This window comes from Pararge aegeria, chromosome 10 (assembly GCF_905163445.1).
Source record: "Pararge aegeria chromosome 10, ilParAegt1.1, whole genome shotgun sequence".
Classification (NCBI taxonomy): Eukaryota; Metazoa; Arthropoda; class Insecta; order Lepidoptera; family Nymphalidae; genus Pararge; species Pararge aegeria.
This window is the reverse complement of record NC_053189.1, coordinates 8772215-8796949: the sequence shown is the minus strand read 5'-3', so window position 1 is coordinate 8796949 and position 24735 is coordinate 8772215. Positions and strand designations below refer to the sequence as shown.

Genomic DNA, 24735 nt, shown 5'->3' with positions numbered 1-24735 from the left:
TTCGATCCAAGTTGCACTTCCGTGCTGTTTAATATACCCGAATTCGCTTCTGTAAATATCATCTTCATAATTTAATCCGTTATCAGCTTATGAATATTATATTATATATTACACTAAAAAATCGTGTTCAGTGTTAACTTGTGTTTCATCCTGCATTGATTTATTAATTTATTTTTTATACAAATATATATAAAATACAAATTAGCCCTTGGCTGATATTTCCCCTGAGATGGTAGCGGGCTTACCTGTTAGATGTGCGGCCTATTAGTTATGTCAATCCCATGCCCTCAATGGTTTCTATGCGGCATCGTATGGGAATCTCGTGGCGTGGTAATCCACCACACCAGACCAGGGAAATATAAACTATCTTTATTTTCGCCGCGGATCGATCATGGGACCTTCCACTTAGAAGACAGCGACAGCGTTCATGGAGGTTGTCATAAAGTGAAAATCTTTATGTGCCTTCTAAATTAACATTAACCATTTAGATTAAAATTATTGATTTTTGGAATTTTTCTTTCTTTTATAGGTAGCACTAGTTCGCAAGAAAGTGGGTGCCTACTCAATACTTTTTGATAAAGTAATCAGTTGGTAAGTGAAAGTTTCACTACCTACGAATACCTATACTGCGTTAAATGAAAAACTATAAATTTTCTGAGCTTACTAGGATACCACTGACGTTATTGAATGAATGGACATAAAACAGAGTAATCCCAAAAGAGTTGCATTTTATTTCATGAAATTAAACCTGGAACGGGTCTTAACTAGTCAACTACAGCCATTACTGTAGCCAGTTAACCAGACTGCAGACGAGGTGAATAGACATCAACCGAGTCACTGGGAGCCGCTGGAAACTAGCAGCCGTGGATTTGTGGATTTCCCCACAAAACAACTTCGACTAGCAGTAGATATCAATCAGTTAAAGTGATGGTGATGATGATGAACCAGACCGCAGAAGTAATTTTCTATAATTTTCAAATCTTAAATATTTTTATTTACTATTTCTGTTGACTGTTTTACATGAAGAATTCCCGTGATCTTAAGACTTGAGTTACTTATAACCTAATGGCCTAGTTTTACCCTTTGCAATTTCCTACAATACTAACAACACTTTAAAATTCAACCTAAAGCACAAAACAAATTCAAACTTTAAACAACTTCGCAGGGAAAAATCGATGATTCAATGTCTCGATAGCAGCAGCGTTATGTCCGATTCAATCCCAATGCAACTTCTCTCTGAATCGCATTGGCCGAGCCAACAATCCAAAACTCTGGAACAGCTAACTCGCGGCCTCTACCTCCCAGAGGACGGAGTTAGAATAAGGACATAGTCTCGAATTTTTGAATTTTTGTAGAAATCAGCTCAGAAAACTTAAAATTTTACATATGTTATAAGAAAGGCCGTAGGTACAAAATGTTGAATTTCTATATACTCTTAGTAAAATTCAAAATCTTTCGTATGGTAACTGCTAGGCTTATAGAAAAAATATTGATGTATCGATAGATCGATATTGATCGTTTGACATACTATAGATATTTAGTAAATCAATAAATGCTAAATTATAATCGGAAATGTATTCTATATATATATAATGAAAATGGTCTTCGTTTGAGGCTCAATCACGCCTAAACCACTGATCGTATCGACATGAAACTACCACCATTCGATGCGAAATTTTTCCGAGATGGTTTATGGCTATCTATTTTTTGAATTCCAACATTCCTTCATTTTTTTATTTACTTTTATGAACATTTATCCCGCTAATAAAAACAAAAGATAAGCATTTTCTCTTGATTCTTTTGTTTTCATGGATTTCAACAGAGTGTATTAAACGGATTATGGTTTTTTACATTCAGCTAAGAATCTACTCACGGTAGTGGAAAACGGCTGGACCAATTGGGCTTTTTTTATCTTCAGAATTGTCAGGAGAAAGTTTTGTATGTAAGAAAATTTTAAAAAAGCCCGATAAAAAGTTAAAAATTTCGATGATAATCGAAGAATTCCCAACTATATAGTAACTCACCACGAAATCTCGGGAACCATAAGTCTTAGAAACGTGAAACTTGGTAGGAATATTACTTTTGCTATGTAGAGGTCAGCTATGAATAGATTTTAAGAAATTCATTCACCAAAGGGGATTGCGGGGGCGTTAACAATGAACAATTCCCGTTTTTAAACTATAGCTCCTATAGACTTCAAATTTGGTAGGAATCTTCTGTAAGAGGTGTAGAAATAGGCTATGAACGAATTTTACGATAGCTCACCCCACAGGGGGTTGCGGGGGTGGGTATTAACAATTAATATTTTTAATTTTCCAGCTAAAGCTTCTACAAGCTCCAAATTTTGTAGGAATTTTCTATATGTGATGTAAAAATGATTTATGAACAAATTTTACGATATCCCACCCCAAAGAAGATTGCGGGGGCGTTAACAATGAAAATTTTCAATTTCCAAGCGATAGCTCCTATAGACTCCAAATTTAGTGAGAGTGTTCTATATGTAATATAAAAATGATCTTCGAGCGGATTTTACAATGAATCACCTCCAATAAGGTTCGCGGGGGTGGGTGTTAACAATAAAAAATTTCAATTTCGAAATATAGCTTCTAAAGATTCTAAATATGGTAGGAATCTATTATTATTCACATAAAGAACATCTCAAAATGGATTTCAATAAAGTCTACTTCCGACAGGAATTGCGGGGGTGGGTGTTAAAATCTAAAATTTTTATTTCTAACCTGTAACTTCTACAGACTCCAAATTTGGTGGGGATCTTCGTGTATGTAGGGATATTCGTGTATTTCCTTACAACAATCGTCTTTTTGGCAGCGGAGAAAAAGTCATTGAGAGGTTTCAAAAACTTAACTTTACATGTAGCTATCCAATCAACGGACTAAGAATTTTACATTCATTTTACTTTTGCAGACTACATAACCGACGAATTCTTTTATTGCGGGATCGCGGAAATGTAACAGATTAAAATGAATGCATTTTCCAAGCACATGAGATGTGGAAAAGAAATTTAGTTACTTATTCCAATAGAATTAATAAAAAACATGCACAATTAATTTTCTATAAAAAATTGATGTCACGGAGAAAATTTTAGTTAACAGAAAATTCGTCGCACTTGAACCTAGACAGATTTCAACTTCACATATGAGACTTGCAATGACTTTAACTTAAACTTTCAATGCTCATTTCAAATTTTTTTCTTCATGTCAATTATTATTAATTTTTGGAAGAAAGGCACGGAAATGTTATAATGATTGCACATTGAAAGTTACAATGAATATTAGTGAGAAAAATCACCTGGATGAAAGATACAGGCTAAATCGATGGAATTTGGAATTTGAGTAAGTCTAAACAATATCGGTGCTTACAGTTCTATCCGCGGGGCCTATTTATGTTCATACAAAAATAAAAAAAAGGAGAATAATAAAAATATTAAAAAAATAAATAAAAATGAAACATAAAATGTAATTTATTTCCTTTTTCAATTCGCCCAGCGTAGCGGGCGGGAAACGGCTAGTAAGTACATGTATTTAAACTGACTGAAACTGCTGAAATCTAGAGTTTAGTTAAAAAATCCAACATAATAGAATGTAAGTATAGTACAAGTATATGTTTGTCCAGCCGTGGAACTTTAAAACGCTGATTATGAGGATAGCAACTTTATATTGTTAGGCATGTCATTACTGTAGGTGACCTCTTGTGTGTCAAAGGATTTAATTATTTAGCCCTTTTAATGCAATACCTCCCCCAACGTTAACTGAGTTGATACAGTATAAAGTTTAATGATCTTGAGCACGTTGATTGTTTCGATTTCGATTCAATTTGCATTCTGATTAATTTACAAGGATTGCTTTCCGTAAAGTGGTTTCCCAAGTTACGGAATATCTAATAATGAGAAAGAGATTGTTTTCCTTCTTATAAAAGTATAATTTTGGTAGCTACGTTTGCTATGTTACCTTAGATACTATTGGGGAGATTATTTTATTTATTTATTACCAAAGATAAGAATAGTATTAAAAAAGACTAGATGTGCACAAATGTGGCTGCAATAGTGATCTGAACATTATACGCAAACTTGCAGTGCACTGTATTAAGCTACATGAAATTAATGATCCGTTTTAACGAAACTGTAAGAGTAGTGCTATTTTAGTATAAAGAAACCGGTAGAAAAGCTTGAGTAGAAATTATTTCTCTAACTAGATTGCTCTTTAATTAGTTTTAAGTAAGAGTGTTAGGTAAAACCCCGTTAAGTGTATTGTGGACTTCTTAAATCAGGGCGTTGGATCTTATCATCATCATCACATCAACCCATTATCGACCCACTACAGAGCACGGGTCTCCTCCCACAATGAGAAAGGGTTAAGGCAGTAGTCCACCACGCTGGCCCAGTGCGGTTTGGTGGATCTTATAGTGCAGTTTATGTCGAAAGGCATGCAATCTTAAAATACACAATTGCATCAATTTGCAATATTAAAATATATACTTGTACCTATGCTAAACTATAATAAAAGTTTAGATAAATAGAAATTAAATTTGAATAGTTTCATAGCAAATAATTTTGATATCTGATTTAAAAAGTTTCCTTTAGGTCCAATTATCCACTTAACATTGTAAACTGTTTGAATTTATACCAGCCACGTTGTGGATTGTTTGAAAGTTTAAACACATCGTTGCATTTTAATTAAGGCAAAACATAGACGTGTACAACTCGTAGTAGATAAAATTACGAATTTGTAATATTAAAACTAATCAAAGCATTTTTATTTTACACAAACACCACTAGAAATAAAATATTGTGTCATAAAGCTACACAGTAAATACATTAAACACAGCCTACAGTAAAAAATCTCTTGGGCAAGGAGATACAGTTACAAAAAAGGAAGGATATGTACAGGGTAGTTGCATATACAAATATATATACTTTGTTACCTACATATATATCTGCAATATATGCACACATAAAATTTTTATTCTAAAATCTATATCTTAATTCTTTTTGGAGGGCGCACTATAAGGATACTTAACATAAATCTGTAATTTATTTCATTCGTGTGTATCTCTCTGTCTCTCTGTCTGTATCTGGGCCACGCATCACGCTGAATATACCGAATGAATTCAAATGAAACTTTGGCCAATTCTAGTTCATAGTATGAGGTAGGACAAAGAGTACTTTTTATTTCGAAATTCAGCTTAGTTCCTTTGGGAGAGGGGATGAAAGTGTTTGACGAATTAAATTATTTTATTGTGCTGGTTAGTTTATAATATCCGCTTAGTTTTGTCTAAATTACATATAGATCTGATGAACGTGATTGGAGTTAGAGGACATAACTCCACAGCGGATAGCAGAAAACTTCTCACTTAAGGTTTAACAATACTGAATATAGTCTTGCAACATTTATAAGGACTACAGTATAAAATTTTTTGAAATTATCTTGTTAGCCTTTAGCATACAAATCAACTAATAATGCGATTTCGGTTCTACCCATTAACAGTTAACGATCACTATTTTTTATAAGGCAGGAGCTGAAACTTATACTAATTTAACTTTCAAACTTCCAAACACGGGCATCTATCCATTTACTGATTTGGGCCAACGTTGCTAAACAACACTGTTCTTTTCAACCGCTACACCGATTTTAATAAAACTTATATATACCCGGCATAAAAAGTATGTTTAAAGAAATCATACTTTTTATGCATTATATATTTTATTTAGTTTCTACTTCAATATAAAATCTGCTTTGTAGTGTATGTTACCATGTTTGGCTCAACCACTAAACCAATCATAATATATTTTGTACAGCAACATTGCAAGTTGGAGCACAGGAAATACATATTAATCTGTGTAAATTCGAAAAACAAAATCGATGAACAGAAATGATAGGGTTATTTTCTACGATATAAATGCGTACTCGCGTGCTCCGCTTATATGTTTTACAGTTTTAAGCACACTTTACATTTTTTACCGGGCATGTTGGTTGCAATTTTTCTAAAGTATCTCTAGATTTTCCATTTGTTTTCCTGTTATATCGGCAGCACAAACTTATTTCCTCGCGAGAAATAATATAACTCCTCATAAGTTTATAAAATTGCACGGCGGACCTGAGTTATTGATTGCAGTAATTCAATAACAATTTTTAATGAGTCTGGAAAACTTTTAATTAGTTAAATTTTTAATATACATTATACATTGAAAATTTAAAAGGTCACCGACTTTCAATAAATACACATTATGTAATATGTGCACATTATTCTACTAGTCAAGTTTTTTCATCTGATACCCAAATTGAGTCTGATTTTTATGAAACAGCTAGGAACACTTCCGACGGATTCACTTTTCAAACAAAAAACAAAATCAAAATCAGTATAGCCGGTCAGAAAATATGCTGCCACAGACACATACACACGCATGCACACATACGCACACACAGACACATAGAAATCTGTGTATCAAACTTATAACATCTCGTCGTTTTGCGGCGGGGGATAAAAAAAAAACAAGTACATTACAAAATATTTGCGATAATTTGAAGTATTAAAACTAGTAAGACGTTCGTTTTAAATCATAAATGCCACTTTACCACTAACGTCACAATGGACAAGAGAACTGTTAGCATCCATGCTAAGTGTGTTTGTTTGTTTACATGCTCCGCGCGATAAATTTTACCGAAATTTGGCATATAGATAGCTTTCTCTTTCTCTTTTCTATTCTTTAACGCGTGAATTTGAATTTTCTTTTTTTTTATATTCGACGAATCAATTTGATAGTCCACCTGATTATAAGTGGACTGCAATGGCCTATAAACAGAGCACCATTTCGCAGGGCATGCAGGAAACAAGTCCTAGAAATTTTCGTCAATCGAGTCAATTCGACTATGAGATGGTGATAACAAAAAAATTACCCGGCTAAGTTTGTTGTGGGCTCTTCTTAGACCAGGGCGCGTTCGGAACCCTCCTAGGTTTACTTTTAAGTTAAGCCTCATGGGCCTGTAATTAAGCCGACAACCACGCCCTTCACAGCGGAACAAAATGATGCTGCTAAGCGGCTGAAATAAGCATGCGTTAAACATTACATAATAATTTATTTTTGCATTATCCTCGTGTGCTGTTACATGAATCTCCAACCAGCTTTGGAGGAGAGATGCAGACATGCTCAGTACTGGGACAAGAAATAGACAATGATGTCAAACTGGCTAATGCTCCATATATTATTGAACGGTATCTCACCGGCGTATGTTTCCCTAGTACTTTTCCAATTGAATTGTGATACTGGTAGCTATTAAATGTAGTAAGTATCCAGCAGTATCATGCTAGTCAATTTAGCTCAGACAAATATCGATAGTTTCCATCATCAAAGTAAGATTATAGCTCATATAAGCTTCTTAGAAGTGAAATAGAGTTTTCATAAGGGCCCTGTCTTCCAGCTTAGTTCATCTTGTACAAGCTTTTATTTAACTTGCTCCGTTCGTATGTCTTTCCTGTTTAAAATTTGTAAGTACCTGCTGGCAGCTGATTGAGCTGAAACTTGGCATACGTATGTAACTCCGGCGATAATGCAATATAAGCTTTAGTTCAAACGTACTTAGAGTTCTGGTCCAATCAATGCAAGTACGTGATTGTCAGTGGCGTGCATACAGGGAATGCACAGGGAATGCACTAAACGGGCGGATAATATTAAAAAAAAAATTACAGTACGAGTTATAAAAAAACTAAAGGATAGGCTATGTAAGAGCTATAAAAATCATACGTAATCATTTTTACAACTCCTAATGGAGATTTTCTTCATTTTATCTCATCTGCATACTTTGTGCATACCCTCTATTCCACTGGTGATTGATAGGTTGGACTTTTCACCTGAGGGCGTACTTTGCTTTTAATGAAGGACATTTGCCGATAACCACCTGAGGGGTTGCTATGGCGTCACCGGGGGAGTGGGGCGAGCGCGAAAGCTCGCCATGAGAAGAGCCCCAGGGCTCGACGACATCGGCGGGAGAGTGGGAGACGTCGACCCGAGGGTGCTTCCTGCGAGGACTCGGACCTCGGCTCGGTTCGACGTTAATCTGACTGTTGGTGGACTTTTGGACTAATCATTGTTTAGTCCGAACGCCCCCGTGACCGTGGTAAGGATCCACGTCCGGATGACGTCAGAAATCGGGGCCCTCGTCTTCGCCGGCGAAGATGCTGTGTTTGTTGCGTGTGTGTGTGTTTTTGGGACACGTTGTCGGTAGTTATTTTATCGTCAGGGTCGTCAAGGACATGCTTCGGACGTCGCCGCTTTGGCTCGACGTCGGGGACGGGGGTATAAGTGGACGCCTCGACCACTAGGGGCTTGGGGTGTCGGACTGCATTTTCAAAGTAGGTCTTTGATAATGATTTCATGTACTGGGCTATAGTGGGAAGATCGAGGTCTCGGTGGAGATCTACGTTACGCATGAACCACGGACTGTCCGTGGTCATACGCATAAACTTGTTCTGCAGGACTTAAAAGCTCCTGTAGGAGCTTTGAGGGCGATGGGCAAATACGACGCTGGCGTATGTCATAATGGGACGTATGCATGTTTTATACACGGTTACCTTGTGAAGGAGGGATAATTTGCTTTTGCGGCAAATCAGCGGATAGAGACGACCCATCACATACGCAGCCTTGTTGCGGGCCTTGCGAATGTGTGCGCTGAAGCTCATTCGATGATCGAACGCTGAGGGCGTACGTAAAGCGTTAGCTCTATGACTGACCCTCAGCGTTTCGTCTATCTGTCCAACAGTGCATCCGTCCATCTGTCTATTAGTTGGCGTAATAGAAGTTGACATTCTTTGAAAGTCATGCTGTTGTAATAACAAAATGTAATGAAAATAAAAAAGTAGACACGTTTTTTTGCAGTATCTTAGCAATGTGAATAGTATATATAGTTGCACTTCCTTATATACTATGTAGATATTGAACTTCCGTTCAGAACCCTTTCTGTGTAAAGCCAACTTTCACTAATCAGTTTTTATGTATCATAAATTTAAAAAAGTTCCTTTTTTATGTTAATAGTTATTCATATTCATTTATTTTTGTCAGGCAGATAGGTCACTATTTAATATTTCGTTTATATATAGATCTAGTTGGCCTAATACATTTAAATTAATATTAATACTAGTATATTTGATACAGTATAATAGTATTATACTACTATAGAGTATCATGGGGTTGATTTAATGATGAAGCTGGAAGGTGGATTCTCCTCCTGAAGTTCATAACAAAATCCCGCCGTGTTTGAGCTCAGTACATTTGTCTTAGCAAGTACTATAAACCTCAGACAACGTTCTAATAACAGAGCTAATGGAAGTCCTTAACTAAACAAAATACCAAGTTATATTCAAGTAGGTAGTTGGATTTGTCTTGACAAGCAGGTAGGTACTATACAAAATCATAACACGACAAATGTTATTAAAAACTTAAATATAATTTTAAATAAAATCATAGTGTAACTTGGGTTTGATACCCGGATCGGGCAATAAATGGTTTTGTGTCATAAAATTAAAATTGTCTGTAGGAGATCGCTTCAAGCAATAAAGCCGCCTTTGGGGTATTTCGAATTTTTTCTTTTGTTTACACATTGTGTTTTTGTGTGCCAAAACTATTTCAACTATTTTACAAGGCTTCAATTTACTTTTTTTATCTCTTTTGAAACACTCTCAGTAGGTACCTTAAATTGCGTTTTCTACACTTTGTTTGAGTATGTCTCGGAGGACACACTTAAAAGGAAGAAGCTAACCATCAATCTAATCCAAAATTTCAGAAGTTAGATTGAATTTAGTAGTGCTATCTTTATCTACAGGGGAAAATAGGAAAAGAATAGCACTACTAAATTCAATCTTTCATCTGAAGTTTTTAGATAAGATTGATTAGTAGTATCGGGCATAATACATTGCGCGTCGGTACCGATTATTTCAAATAACTGGTGATAAGAATTATTTTTAAAGTATGCCAACGTGAATTTGAGCGAAGAGTCGTAAAATTCTAAATATTACTCTCTTTGTCCTGCGAGAAAGGCTTTTCCCAGCAGTGGGACTTTAATGCTTCTATTTAATTGATGCTTTTATTGGTGAACTATTTATTGAGGCTAGTTTCTGCACTGTATGTTTGGCGCCGCAATAAACGCATTTAATGGTAAACTAATCTGATTTATATGACAACCAATACTGCACAACTTTGATAACACATTGTTGTCACAGAAAATTTAGCACGTACATAACTAAGCGCTCACGTATAATGCATACTCTTTGTTCATTCAAACAAAGGCATTCTTGTTTTGTACAGTGAGGAAATCGGGCAACCAGTTCACGGAATTATGGATTTTATTTTTATACGCATAAGAGCCATGGGGTACGGCATATGGTCGTGTGTAGAATAGCTCATATGCACGTGCGAATGACATTTTTACTACTAACAGTGTTTTCGCTTTGAAGAGAGCCGAATAGCTGTTTTTATTGTTCGTAGTCTTTTGTATGGTTTTTCGAGAGAGGTGTGGCCCAGTTTTGACAAAGCAAATAAGTCGATAGTACTGGTAAATCAACGTTTGATTTGGTCAATAATAGGATGGGGTTTTTAAAACTGACCTTTGAAACTGAACTTGGTCTTTACCTTTTCGTCGTGCCTCGGAGAGCACGTAAAGGTGCCGGTCCTAGTTATCAGGATACCTGGTACCTAAAACAAATTTCTTTACCTTTGAATAAAGATGATAAACTTCAAACAGTATGGATTGAATAAAGATGACATACTTCAAACAGGTTAGCCCGCAACATTTTCTTAGACTGCATAATCACTTACCAGGTGAAATAGCAGTCAAGAACAGCAACCGCCGTTCTGTAGTGCTTAAGCAATTCTTGCCAAAGCGGGAGTAGATGGTTTTGATGTCATTTAGAAAAAAAACGGTGTCACTACTGACGAAGACCGGGGAAGTAAGAACAACATTCTGTGCATGATAGCAGATATAATAGATAGTAATCTGGTGTGGAAACTCATGCAGAAAACTGTCCCTTTTCATCAGCAGCACGGGTCTCCTCCCACAATGAGAAGGGGTTAAGACCGTAGTCCATCAAGCTGGCCCAGTGCCAGTGCCAGTGATTGGTGGACTCCGCACACCTTTGAGAACATATTTTTTCCTTCGTCGTTGAAGCAAGTGATATTTAAATTATTTAAAAAGCACATAACACAGAAAAGTTAAGCGTGATGGGATCCGAACTCGCCCCCTTCTAAATTGAAGTCGATCTCCTACCCAATGCGCTACCACCGCTTTACTTTCGTATACATACTTTCCCTTATAGTAATAAAATATTTACGTAATTTGCTTTTTAATGTGGTTTAATTTCATCTTTGTTGTCTGATAAATAAATAATAACTCCTTACGAAAATTAAGCTTAATTTGCTATAGACCGCGAAAAGCAGGAGAATTTGACTTTACAATGAATAATTGTTAAGGACTTAACAATTATTCATTGTAAAGTCAACATCTCCTGAGGATGCTCCGGTTTCGGAGTAAAACGTGCGTAGAGGGTACATTGCCGAAGATCTGTTTGGTGTAGAGTATAAGGATTGAAGAAATTATAAATTACACGATACAGATTCTCCTGCTTTTCGCGGACTATAGCCAATTAAGCTTTATTTCATAATATATCATGGAGTGTAAAAGAGCTAACACTTGGACATTACAAAAGTGTATTAAGAGTGAGACGTGATACAACTCCAATCATGTGTCTAAGCAGCCATTTGTTTTTCAGGTGATTTTATGTAAGCAGTCGGAAATTAAAACTCAACCAGAGGTAGAGCCAATCAACATAAAGACAAACAAAAGGTAAACCGAACACTGCTTCATAAAACAGCGCTTGCTAGATGAGAATATTATTTGCTTATTTGTAGACTTTATTAACAAATTTCAGGACACTTTATTTATTACGAAACTTAACAGAACTAATTGTAAACTTGAATAAAATTGGATGGGGTTTTGTGCAATGAAAGCTATTTTGAAATTCGTATAATGAGGAGATTTTCTGAGAAGAGGAAATTTTTCCAAATGCTCTAGCATGATATCAAGGGAATGTTTAGGTATGCTGTGTGTCTGTGATCAAATGTTGATAACACTATATCTTTGAATCAAAAGGTCCCCTCCTTAGTATATAGTGTTATGCCACCAAGAAAAAAACATTTCCAAGGACGGTCGACGCCGGGCAGGTGGTCGGTCGTACGTAAAAAATATGCCAATACCAAAGCGAAAATGCTTCAAGTTTGAAACAACCAACTTACTTAACTTGAGATAAGAAGAAGCAGAAGAGTATTTATTTCCATAATACATTATATTTTAACTGTAATATTATATATACCTAATAATTAATCATAAAACGTCTTCGAAACTACTGAAGCGTGGCATAGTGCCTAAGGTGCTGGCAGCATTGCTCCGTAATTGGCCAAACCAATTCCTTGGCCAAGATTAATGCCAGCTCCAGGACCCCCGGAAGACTTTTTAACAACATTTAAATAAATAAATAAATAAATATACTACGACAATACACACATCGCCACCTAGCCCCAAAGTAAGCGTAGCTTGTGTTATGGGTACTAAAGATGACTGATGAATATTTTAATGAATTATATATACATAAATACTTAGAAAATACATATAAACACCCAGACACTGAAAAACACTTATGCTCATCACACAAACATTTTCCAGTTGTGGGAATCGAACCCACGGCCTTGGACTCAGAAAGCAGGGTCGCTGCCCACTGCGCCAGTCGGCCGTCAATTTTGGACAATCCTTAAAAAAGAGCTCAAGCCCCTGTTTCCTACGGCCCTAGAGCACAGTAAATATATTAGCTAAAGCTAAATTTATAAGATTTAGCTTATTGTGTAGAGTCCCTCCCCCAAGAAGTACAAAAATGTAATTGTTTTTAAGTTTAGATTTTTGTTTACTTTAATTGTAGTTCATATTATGTATGTTCGTTTTGGTTTTATGATTCTGTGCAATAAGCGATCATATTATCTGATTGAGGTTGGAAACCTTGATAGAGCAACGTTGATTGTCTCTAAACCGTATCCTTCATGGAGAAGAGTATAAAATTCATGGTTTGAGAATAATGAATATGTATTAGTTTCGTAGTGTTTTCATCCATTTATGGTTGCAAATTCCTAAATACAAACATTAAAGATAATTCAATCATGAAACCCGGTTTACTGTACAACCGCATTTCAGCCGGAGTTGTTAATATTGTGGTTATGACAAATAAAACGATGCAATGTTACAGCATAATCGCAGTTCACCCAAAACAGCCACAAATATTGTGATGCAAATTGCAAATTATCGGCCTTAAATTAATAAAGGTACACGGACTTTTTCAACGATGCAAATAGAAAAATCGTTTAAAAAAAATCTTTTATTTTATTCATACAAAATAAGATAATCTTCTCTCTTATCAACGAATAACAAAGGCTGTACTTTATTTCAGTAATATACTGAAAGTTGGTTTACAGTAACGAACTTAAATTCACATAATGATAAATGATACAACAATGATAACAATTTAACTCTAGCTACTGTTATAATATTTTATGCAGTGATGGTCGGCATTTAAAATTAAAACAGAATTGAAAATAGTTTGGTTTAATCGAAAATTTAAAAGTGTAGGTATTAATTTTCATTGTTTTTTGTTACTAATGAAAACGCGATGGGATTCACTAACTTTATTATGAGCTTGTAAACTATATAGTTATTTATGTAGCTGTTATATAATTAGGGGTTTTAAAACACGAACGTGTGGGATATATAATAAGAAACAGCTGTATAATCAACTAATTTATCTGCTCCCATGAAACCTCTACAAAAGATTCTGAAAGAGTTCGTTTAGTGCTAATATTAAAACAGCCAGACCGGAAAACATTTAATATGGTCCGTTATTGATTATATACAGATAAATTATTAATGAAAGAAATATATATTGTAGTCATAATTTACATGTTGTATAGTAAGTACAATTATTAAAGTAGTCATCGCCCACTGGTCGAAATTTGACCATAATTAATTTAAATTATAAGTGTTAACATTATAAAGGTTCTATTGTCAAAGACTATACTTCTTTAATCATAGATTTAGCCAAGGCTACATTGTCAATTTACCTGTTTTTTTTTTTCAAACAAATTATTATCCAAAAAATGATTAAAAAGAGTGTATATGTCAAACACATAGTTACAATAGTAACATATTACGGTACAAAAGTTACTTAACTCAAAGCAATGATTTTTTGACATTCATTCTTATTCCCGACGAAAAAAACAATTCCAATTAATAAATAAAATAATGATGGTAATTATTTTAAGTAAAAGTTGTTAGTGTATATTATTTCATTTCAAAATCGATTCATTGTTTTTTTTTGCAATAAGAGTTCGTTGCTTACACGGTTTACAAGAAATAATTGCAAGCAGCAGAAATACCATTTACATACCAAGTGAAGCGGTAGCACAGTGCTTCAGACTTCAACTTCACTTTCGTGGGGCCGATCAACTTTTTCCAAGTTATGTGCGTTATAGGCAATTAACATATAACTTGCATCAACGGTGAAGAAAAACATCGAGCGGAAACCTGCATGCCTGAGAGTTCTACATAATGTTCTCAAAGGTGTGCGGAGTCGACCAATCCGCACTGCGTTTTTTTAGTTTTACGGGCCAACAAGATTGCCCACCTGTTGGTAAATGTAAACCCGCGCCTAGAAACAGGAAACACTTCGCAGGGCATTCAAGGAACACTTCTTGCAAGCTGCCGCATTGTTTCAATTAACCTGAGGCGTGTCTATGCCTTAAGCCTCATGTGTCTGTAGTTACTAAAACAACCACGCTACTAGTGTAGTACTAATGCTACTTAGTGGTAGAAGCATGGGGGCAGTACTTCCCCGGAAGAGCTCTTTCACGAAAAGCTAATACCAACCCTGTAAGTAAATAATCAAACTAAAAGGAATTAAAAAAAAAAAATCCTTAATTTTTCCATTGAAATAAAACGGAAAATAAAATATTAAATTGTCAATTTAAAAATACCTTTTGCTAAATACGCTTACTTTTCTTATAAAGCGAGTAAATGGAGCCCGCCGCTGTGCTACGCGAAAGCGCTGTGCAACGGATGTCATAAATCTTTATTTCATTACCTCCTGCAGAATTTCCTTCCTTCTTATTATTAAGGCTTTTATACTCCTTCTCATATTATTCCTATGAAAATTTAATAATTTATTATTCATTCTCCTCGAGGCTATGAAGGTGCGATGAATTATTAAAATATTGTCTAAAACTAATAAAACATTGCCAAAAAATAGTTTTCTTTTTTTTCTAAACTGTAAATGGATCACTGTTAATTCAATGAGCACAATTAAAAATAGTTTTTTTTTTGTATTTGCGAGCCCCAATAGTAGCAAAAAGAATTAATGTTTGTAAAAAGTAAACATTCGTAAACGTTGAAAGTGAAAATGCATAACCCCAGTTCTTGGTGCCTATTAAAATCTGTAGTGGTGTACGCAAAATTCCAAAATCGGTAATTTGTGAAAAGGACTGGTAAATTAGATAAAAAATAAATAAATATAATTGTATTATTTAAAAAATTTAATTATGGTCTGTCTTTCACCTATAACATTTCCATGACGATATCATGCCATCTTTCCATTGTGCAAGGAACCCACACTATGTGTCCGGATACACTGTGAGGCTTCATATTAATATTTATGGATACGAGTGCTAGAGTTTTTACATACAGAATTTCAGATTGTCACTCACAGGATAAACATATCAAGCTATTAGCCGTTAGACGAAAAAACGTTAAAGTGCTGCAAATGCAACTGCCACCGCCTGTTTGACTTTTTATAATTTTACAAATGTAGTTTGTAGCATTGTAAAATGTCGCCATGTGCAAAGATCCTAATTAAATTGTCTTTTTTTTATGAAATTCCCAGAAGCGGCCGGCGGCCGACGGCCTCGTGGTTGGGACTACGGCTGCACTTTCGGGGAATCAAGTTCGAACTTCGGCACGCACCTCTTATTTTTCTATGTTCCTTTAAAGCAATAATATCGTTTACTTTAACGGTAAAAGAATACAGTGAAAACCTGTGAGATCTCCATAATGTTCTCAAAGGTGTGGGAAAGCTACCAATCCGCACTTGGCCAGCGTAGTAGGGTACTGCCTAAACTGTTCTTATTGGAGGAGACCCGTGTGTAGGTTTTCCCCGCTAATGGGCTTTTTAATGATGATGATGGTGATCATCTATACCTATTGACATATTTTGCCAGTGGTTAACTTTTAATTGGAAATGAAAAGGAAAGTAAGAAGACTCTAATGCTTCTCTTCTAGGGCCGTTCATCTTTATCAATACAACTCTAGGTGCACCGCTTTACTACTTGTACTTTATGTTTTGTTATAAAGTTTTTTGTTTATGTTTTAGAAGCGGTATTAAGTAGAAGAATACCTTTGAATAGTTTTGTGTTTTAAAATGTTCCCATACATGCTTTTAGTATTTTAAGTAATTAGAAGATTTTAAAGACCTAAAATTTTACATAATAATTTTTTCAAACGATCTTTCAAAAACAAAAAGTTTTTAGTTATGTTAAGTTTTCCAATAAAAAAATTGAATGCATTTAAAAGTAACCTTACTTTTATATGCATTTAAGTTTTTTATCGAAGTGCCATGTATTTTCAACGAAAAAAAATTGCTATCAGTATCAGTTATTAAACTAAGTTCCCTAACGAAATGATGTGACAGCACTGAATTTCGATAAGCGACTGAAGTTAGAGAAGCGAGATAGTTGATGGCAACATTCCATACTTTAAACGTAATTTTATACGTTAATATTAATAGTATAGTAGTTTATAGTAATATTAATAGTTATTTTTTTACTACATAGGAGCAAGAATTTGGCTAAGGTCACTTGAATTTTAGAAACTCTTGAGACAAAAACTTGTCGTCACAAATTGCGGTCAGGAGTGTGATAATACTTGACTATAGAAGCGTAGAAGGGGCCCAGTTAAAGAGCCATTTTCGTCCAATACAGATCCTTGACAAAGGATCAATGAAATAGGATATCTTAGAACTACACCCTTTGAGAATCGTACCGCAGCGATGTAGATGGTAGAGCTAGCGTATTTCTCTTTGAAAGTAATCCCTGCGCTTGTTAGTTCTACGTAAAATATTTCAAGTACTGGGGCTTTATTGTGTTTTCAGATCTCAAACATGCTAGTCACGTAGGTGGGTAGATAACGCATTTTTAATAGTTGATTTGTTTATCATTAAGTATGTTTTTCAATAGAAAGAGGTTTTTAATTTTATGCCCGACGATCCTTTTTTATGCCTGCATGACTTTAAAATATGCGTCCGATCAAATGTGGCTTTAATGTGGTATTTAATTAAAATAATTTTAATTATTTTAAAGCGAGTTTTTATATTCAACTTAATGCTATAAATTTGGTGCGACATCAAGTATCTGAAGCAAAGTCAACGATTATTTTATGGTCAAGCCAAATTATTACTAAATACTTACTTGGGTACATGTAAAATATAAAAGAATAAGAAAGACAAAGAAGAAAGTAGAGTGTTGGATGTATTTTGTGTAAGAGGATTATGCATGAAAAGAAGTAGATAGTGATATGATGGAAAATAAAAGTGAGTCGAATAAGACATGATGAGCTGATCCCACTTAGCGTCTGATAAAAGTAAGAAAAAGACACAAAAAATCGTCTTATATATTAACTATTATGCTTTTTTTCGGATTATGTAACAAATGTTTGTTTTTGTAGTAATTTTTAAGGTATATACTATATAAAGGTTCGTATTTTGATACATCTGTTTTACGTTGATGTATTGTTAAATTAAATTTCTATCTTTTATCAGTGAAATTACACTAAAGATATAGCAGCACATATTCCTAATATATTTCACAATACGTTCATTATAATACTAGCCCACGCAGAAAGTTCTTTACATAATATAATTTCCTAGTTTCGTTTAGCTTTCAAACCTAAAATATTTGATCAAGGCCCGAAAAAATGAATTAATACCATACGTTTTGTAAAATTATATAGCTTGAACAATGTGGTTTAAACAATATACCAAGCAGAAACTCAACAATAAGAAATTCACGTTTAAGCAACAAACAAAGTTGTAAGTTTATGTCATTACGTTTAATTGCGAAACTTTTCCTGTTTAACTTTACAGGCGCCAGTGGCAAATCCTCAATGCTTCCCGTACAAATGAAAACCTCGTTAAATTACAAAACATGTCTCATATTAAAGTACTAATTGGTTAACTTACTTCCTCAAGCGAACGAAGAGAACCATTAAAACGACACAACACAATCATAAGTTTATGAATCTTGTCAAAACCATCCACATATGCATTTTACTACACATATCATTTGTTTCCTAGTTCAACATACTTATCACATAAATCAAGTCATAACAAGTTATCCACGTGGACGTACTATGCGCGGGAAATCGTGAGATTGAGAAGTAAAATTCGCAACAAACTGAACCACCATCTCTCTCCGCGTCCCAGTATGTACTGACAACTGTCACTGAAAACCCGGCCGGTGTTTCGCCCGCTTTTACTACCAGCGCTTTTCCTCTTTTGCCCTGTCTTGCTTTCGCGGAGTTGTGTACACAGGACTTTACGTACACACACGAGAAACAACTTAGTGCGAATCGCCGCGGTTCCGTATGTAAGTGTTGTTTATTTGTGTGCATCAATCGCACATATGTGAGTGCTGAACGGGACGCATCTTCACGGTGGCTTACTATTGCGCTATTGCACACAATAAAATTAAGCTCATTCAAAACAAGACCTAAACCATTCCGTTTTAAGATATATAATCCAAATAATGGTATGTTTATTAAACTATTTTAATGGTAGAGCGATGTGTGATTTGCGCATGTCTGTTGTCAATCTTTTATCTGTGCGGCTACGAAAACTATTGTTGTCCCTTTTATTCTGTAAGTTTTTACATGTAAATTTTCAAAAGTAACTTTTGAGGTTAGCATTAGTCCAGCTTTCGCTTCGTTAGAGCTTTTTTTTTAAAGTTTTAACTTAATAACAGCTAAACAATGTTATAGCAATATATTTCTACAAGCGATTATCCAGGGCAACATACAAGTTAAAGGAGCGCGCTAAGAAAAATACATATAACAAGTATTATATTTAAAGTAATGAACTATTTATTACTTTCAAGTAGTCTTTTAAGTTTTCGTTAAGAAAAACACAAATATTCTCATTCTTTGCTTTATCAACCAAAGAATCCTAGGTCGTTCTAAAATTGTCGCAACTTATCTTACTGAAGAACTTGTACTTAATGAAACAAAATGGGGCTCTAAAAGTACAATTTATGTCCTTGCTACAGATAATAAGCAATGAGTATAGGACACTCTTTTGCAGCGTGCCTACAACGTTTATAACTTTATACGGGGCGTTACTGTATAAAATAACCAAAGATACACAGTTCCATGCTCCTACACTGTATCACAGATAGTAATTTAGAAATATTTTATTAATTAGTGTTAAGGTGTGCCAGTGAGACTCCATACTAATATATAAATGCGATAGTCTTTTTTTCATTTGTCCTTACTTTACGCCCTAGCCAAGCGACCAACCCACCTAATTTTTTGTATAGAGTTAGTTGAGAGGACGGAGAGTAATATAGGCTACTTTTATCCCAGAAAAGCAAACGGACCAAGGGATCAAAAAATACCCTAATAAACGCGGACGAAGAACGTGAAGAACGTGGGAAACTGCTATTAGTATGTTAAAGGAGGAGCTATAATATACGAGTATATAATAAATAAATAAATAAAAAACATTATATTGCGTTACAGATTGTACTTTGTTGTTTAATATTCTGGTGCTACTCCGGAATAAAGGCTCGCTGGACTATTAAAATTACCTTTTAAAATAAAAAAAAACAATTTACACCGCGTATAAAGTTGTTTCCTTGTAGTGCTTTTCATTTTCTTTTATAATTGGTATAAAAATCTTATATTTATCACCGTGTATTTTTTCACGATTTTTTTATTGCCTTTATACGGGCATTATTCAGGAAAAAAGAAAATTAGTGAAAACTAACGGAGAACAGCCAAAAAATCGAAAAAATCTAATTTGGTAATTTTGTTTCTTTCAATGGAATATAGTATAGAATAGATTTACTTTTTTTGCTGGAATGTGGTACATATTTCGATCTTACAATAATATGGTGTTTTTAGGTGTGACACCAAAGTCTACCAAAGGGTGCGTTTTGTTTTAAAGTATAAGTGTTTGCTAATCTGAACCTCATATAGTTAAACATATATGGAAGAGTTATTTTTCATAATGTGCTTAGAAAATAGTGTAAAATTAGAGATAAACTACAAAACATTCTCAAATTTTGAGTTTATGGTTAGTCATAGATCATCATATAAAGCGATAAAAATAAATAATCAAGTATTATATGCACTTATCGTATAATTTTAAGAAGTATTTATATATATAATCAATACAAATAATTTATCGTAAAAGCAGTGATAGTCTAGCGTTTCTAAGTTTAGACTGCCTTGCGGGGTGATAATTATTTTGCTTTTAGTTTACTGGTAGTAAGCCCGTACCTTATAGTTGGCTGGTAATGGGGTGATATTTTACGTCCCACTGTTGAGTACGGGCATCTTATTTTTTAGAGGATAAACTGATGCGGCTTCGTAGGATATCTAATGGCCGGCAGCGAATTGATATCTAATGTTAAATTAAAATGTTTCTAGGTTGTTGTATATCATCAACCCAGGGCTATGAATAACAATATACCAAAGAGCCGGGAGCGCAAACACTTGAGCGTGAAAGTTTGTTTCGAAGTGCCCAAACTCACGAACAATAGTCTCACGTGGCATTACGAAATTGGGGATAATAGACTTGTTACCCAAATGCGGATTATAAGTAGAAGCCCACTAAAACTACGACTACTCACAGGCACTGCAAGTAACAATATTAGCAAGCATACATATTATAAGAAGTCGTTTATTTTAATTCCGTTGCATTTTAGTCCTTGACTGAAATCCGGCTAATTAGCTCAAATTCGGTTGAAATCTCCTGTCAAATCCGGAATACGCTGGCCTTGATCAACAGGGTCATGCTGCGTTACATAAGGGGAACATCGACAACGGAAAGGCCGATGAACTTGTAAAAACAGGCGCTTTAGAGATGTAAATAGGCCTTGGGAAGTCTGCGGCAATCTAAGGCAACTACAACACACATTCGGTGTAGACAACTCCCGGGAATAATTAACCATTCTCGAGTTCTTATAAAACCAATTAACAGAAGGGCCGCATCTGAGGCATTAGCATTTAACACAAAAAACCTATGCATCGTCGTGCGAACGCTTACAGGATACTGTAGGCTTAACAAGCGCATGTTCAACCTAAAGCTGCAGGATACAGATCTATCCAGACTCTTCAAGGAGGCTGCGAAGATGCCACTGCATTTAATCTGTTTCTTCCCCGCGTTAATACATAACGTAGCAACCTTTTGGGGAAGTAAGTAATATAACCAAATGCTAAAGTTCTTCCACCAAAGGAACTGCTGCTGTTCCTGGCGGAAACCAATACTTGCTGGCAGATCTCAATAAATCGTAACCGGTCGACGTGACACCAGTGACCAGGCGAACCTGATCCGCGAAGCAGAAGGAGAAGAACGTAGTATCTAACCTGTTCAGGGTATGGAAGTTATATTAAGCCCAAACCACTAATCGATATCTACGCATACCGGAACGCTAAATGTCTTTGTAGGCAGGGTAGTAATTAGCCACGATGCCTCCCACCAAACCAGAACAAGCGCCATATATTGCCACCCACTTAAAACCACACCACTCACTGCAAATAGTAGAGCTATTTGTACACACGAAAAATGTATAGTTCTTAAATCAACATTAATGAGGTTTTTCTTTGAAACAGTTTTTTTCCGTATGCATTTGTGTGTGAAAAACTGTAATTTGACAGACTGTAATTTATTTCTGGCGTTTGTACAGACAGCGTTACCATGGTTTCAGTTTATCTCTGTAAATTTTATATTCCGTACCGTGTTTTATTTTTAATTTTATTTTTATTATGTATAGACAGTCGCAAACACGTCTGTGAGCACACAGGGTCCCCCTGAAAACCAGCGCTGCAGCTCGCTGCGGCTTCGTGCTGAGGCGGAACCCTATTTGTCCACATGCTGTTGGTTAGATATATGTTTTATACAATTGTAAGCGATTTTGTGGGCAAATATAAATTTCATTTCATTTTGTGGCAAAGCTTGTGCGGGGAAGTACCAACACCATGGTTATTTCTATTGTCCCGGTTTGAAGGGCTTGGTTGCCGGTGTAATTACAGGCACACAAGCTACGCCTGATGTTCATGGACACAGGGCGAAACTTTGTCGCGGAGTGTTTCTTGCATGCCCTGTGAAGTATTGCTCTGTTTATATCAGATCGTTAGACACTAACCAGGTGCCTGGCGATCTGCTCGATTTGTCAATGACTAAGTACTATATAAATCACAATAATTAAAGGTGTAAGTAAAGTACCGATATCAATTATGTTATAATTGAAGAAAAACACTATTCTGCAGTACACAACGAAATTACGAACCACGTACACGTAAGTTGGTTTTAGGCGCTCAATCTTAACTATTTTAAAGGCTGAATGCGCATTTCTTTTTAAATGTTTAAAATAATATACCAAGACCATAAATAGTGCATTTGGGGCGATATTAATTAGAATTTAGTTTAGTTTTAAATACGTATGATTAGAAATTAACCCTAATTTGTGGATTAGTGGTATCTGAATCTTATAACCTTATATAGTGAAAATAAATGAAAGAGTTATTTTCCGTAATTTGCTTCGTTCATAATAATTAAATGAGAGATAAATTAAAAATATTCTCAGTTTTTTTAGCTTATGGTCAGTGATCATTACTAGTATTTTCATGCATTATTATTTTTTTAGTAAAAATATCATTTAGAATTACTGATTATTTCCAAAATGTGATTACACTCTACCATGTAGGAAAAAAAAAATTAACATTTGAATATTATGAAAAGGTGTTTTTAAACCAAAACATGTTAATGAACCTTTTTGGCCATTGACAACAAAATGTTAAATAAAAAATAAAACATTGGGAAAACATAAAAATATTGAGAAAGCTCACTAACAACTGCCAATGCCAATGTGCCATTTTCTTTATTTGACAAATGTTAAAATGAACACAATCAAAGCGACTGTACTGTCCGTTTTTAATTTTCCCATATCCATATGGTTTCTTCGCTTCACGGCATTGACATTCAAGTATTCTGATTTCTGTTCCCTGACACGTCTTACAGAACTTACTTTACAACATTCGCAAATTTTACTTGTGATAAAGATTTTAATGTATCCAATTCGTGTTTGAAATTAAATTACTGTTTGAATTCTAATTTCAATCAATTATACGATATAAGAGATCCGGAGTCAAAATGCCTGATAATCACCTTGGTGTTCGAAAATAAAGTTCGTAAAGTTGTAAAGCTGGAACGTTGCAGAATGGTGGTTCGTGTATACAGAAGGTATATAAATACCATGTCTGTATTACGGAAACTTGAGGTGTCTTTTTGTAAGGTGTATCTAGTGGAAACTATATGATTCCCGGTTCGGGCAAAAATTTTCAAGATTTTCTTATCAATTTTTGTTAGAAATTAAGTGTTGCCCGTCCCGTGCCTCTAAAACCATGTTTAGATGATGTTTTCAGCTATTAGCTTATTCGCACTAGCATCAGTGCTAATAATAGTACCGTGTGGTGAACGCAGATAAGAATACACACCCCACCTTTTTGTCACCACCCTTTCTCTGCGCGGTGTCGTACGAGGCGATTTACGGAGAACGGGCAGCTTTTATACTACTACCGTCCCGTGGTGATTATGAGCAATTCCTCCCGATGGAAATCTACTTTAGTCTAGCATTGAACTGAAAAGCAAATCCTACTAGTAGGTCCAGATATTGAATTTAAACAAAAGACAAATTTTCAGCTTTTAATATTAGTAAATAAAGATAAATATATTAATAGGCAAACAAATAGATAAATAGATATTAAAGAGCGGTCAGTTTATCAGCGGACCAAATGTAAGCCAACAAAAACAGGTTTTTCGCCTAGTCAAGGGTTAATAGGCATCTATTGCGTGTTATAAAGTAGCGGTTATCCCCCAGCAATATTTCGTTCGAAGTTGAATCAAAGAGTTGAGTAAGGGAAAAGTTGTGATAACTTATCTTTCCGGCAAAGAGTTATGAAAGTGCTAACTTTCGGTCCCCGACAAAAAGTGTGGACAGTTTTCTCAACTTCGGCCTTCGACGCGACTTTATAAATGCTAAGGCAATTTCTTTCGAAGTGTCTTTTTAAGATTCTAGACAGACTCAAGCTAGACAACCATTTCAACGGACACTTATTAGTAGGAATACCTTTAAATTATGGACTAAATAACTGTATCATTAATAGATTGATTCAATACTAAGACATACATATCAACATAAATAATCAAAAAAAAAAAGGACATTGTAGACATATATGCAGAGGCGGCCTGATTGCTCCAAGTAATTTCTTCCAGGAAATCTTTGTAGATAGGATTTACAGCAAGCGAATGTAATACATACATACATACCATAATGTATACCTACAAATACATAATATATATAAATATACT

The 24735-nt window shown here is 35.0% G+C and overlaps 1 protein-coding gene across 2 annotated transcripts in view; it reads right to left on the bottom strand.

Annotated features, from left to right (window-relative positions):
* The window catches only part of LOC120627163 (lachesin-like), a 134145-nt gene extending 115748 nt beyond the window's left edge, over positions 1 to 18397 (bottom strand). For both annotated transcript variants that reach the window (XM_039895038.1, XM_039895039.1), the window contains exon 1: positions 18328 to 18397. In XM_039895038.1, the coding sequence (XP_039750972.1) occupies positions 18328 to 18353 (26 nt within the window). In that variant the 5' untranslated portion in view covers positions 18354 to 18397. The remainder of the gene's footprint in view (positions 1 to 18327) is intronic.
* Between the last annotated feature and the right edge of the window lie 6338 nt (positions 18398 to 24735).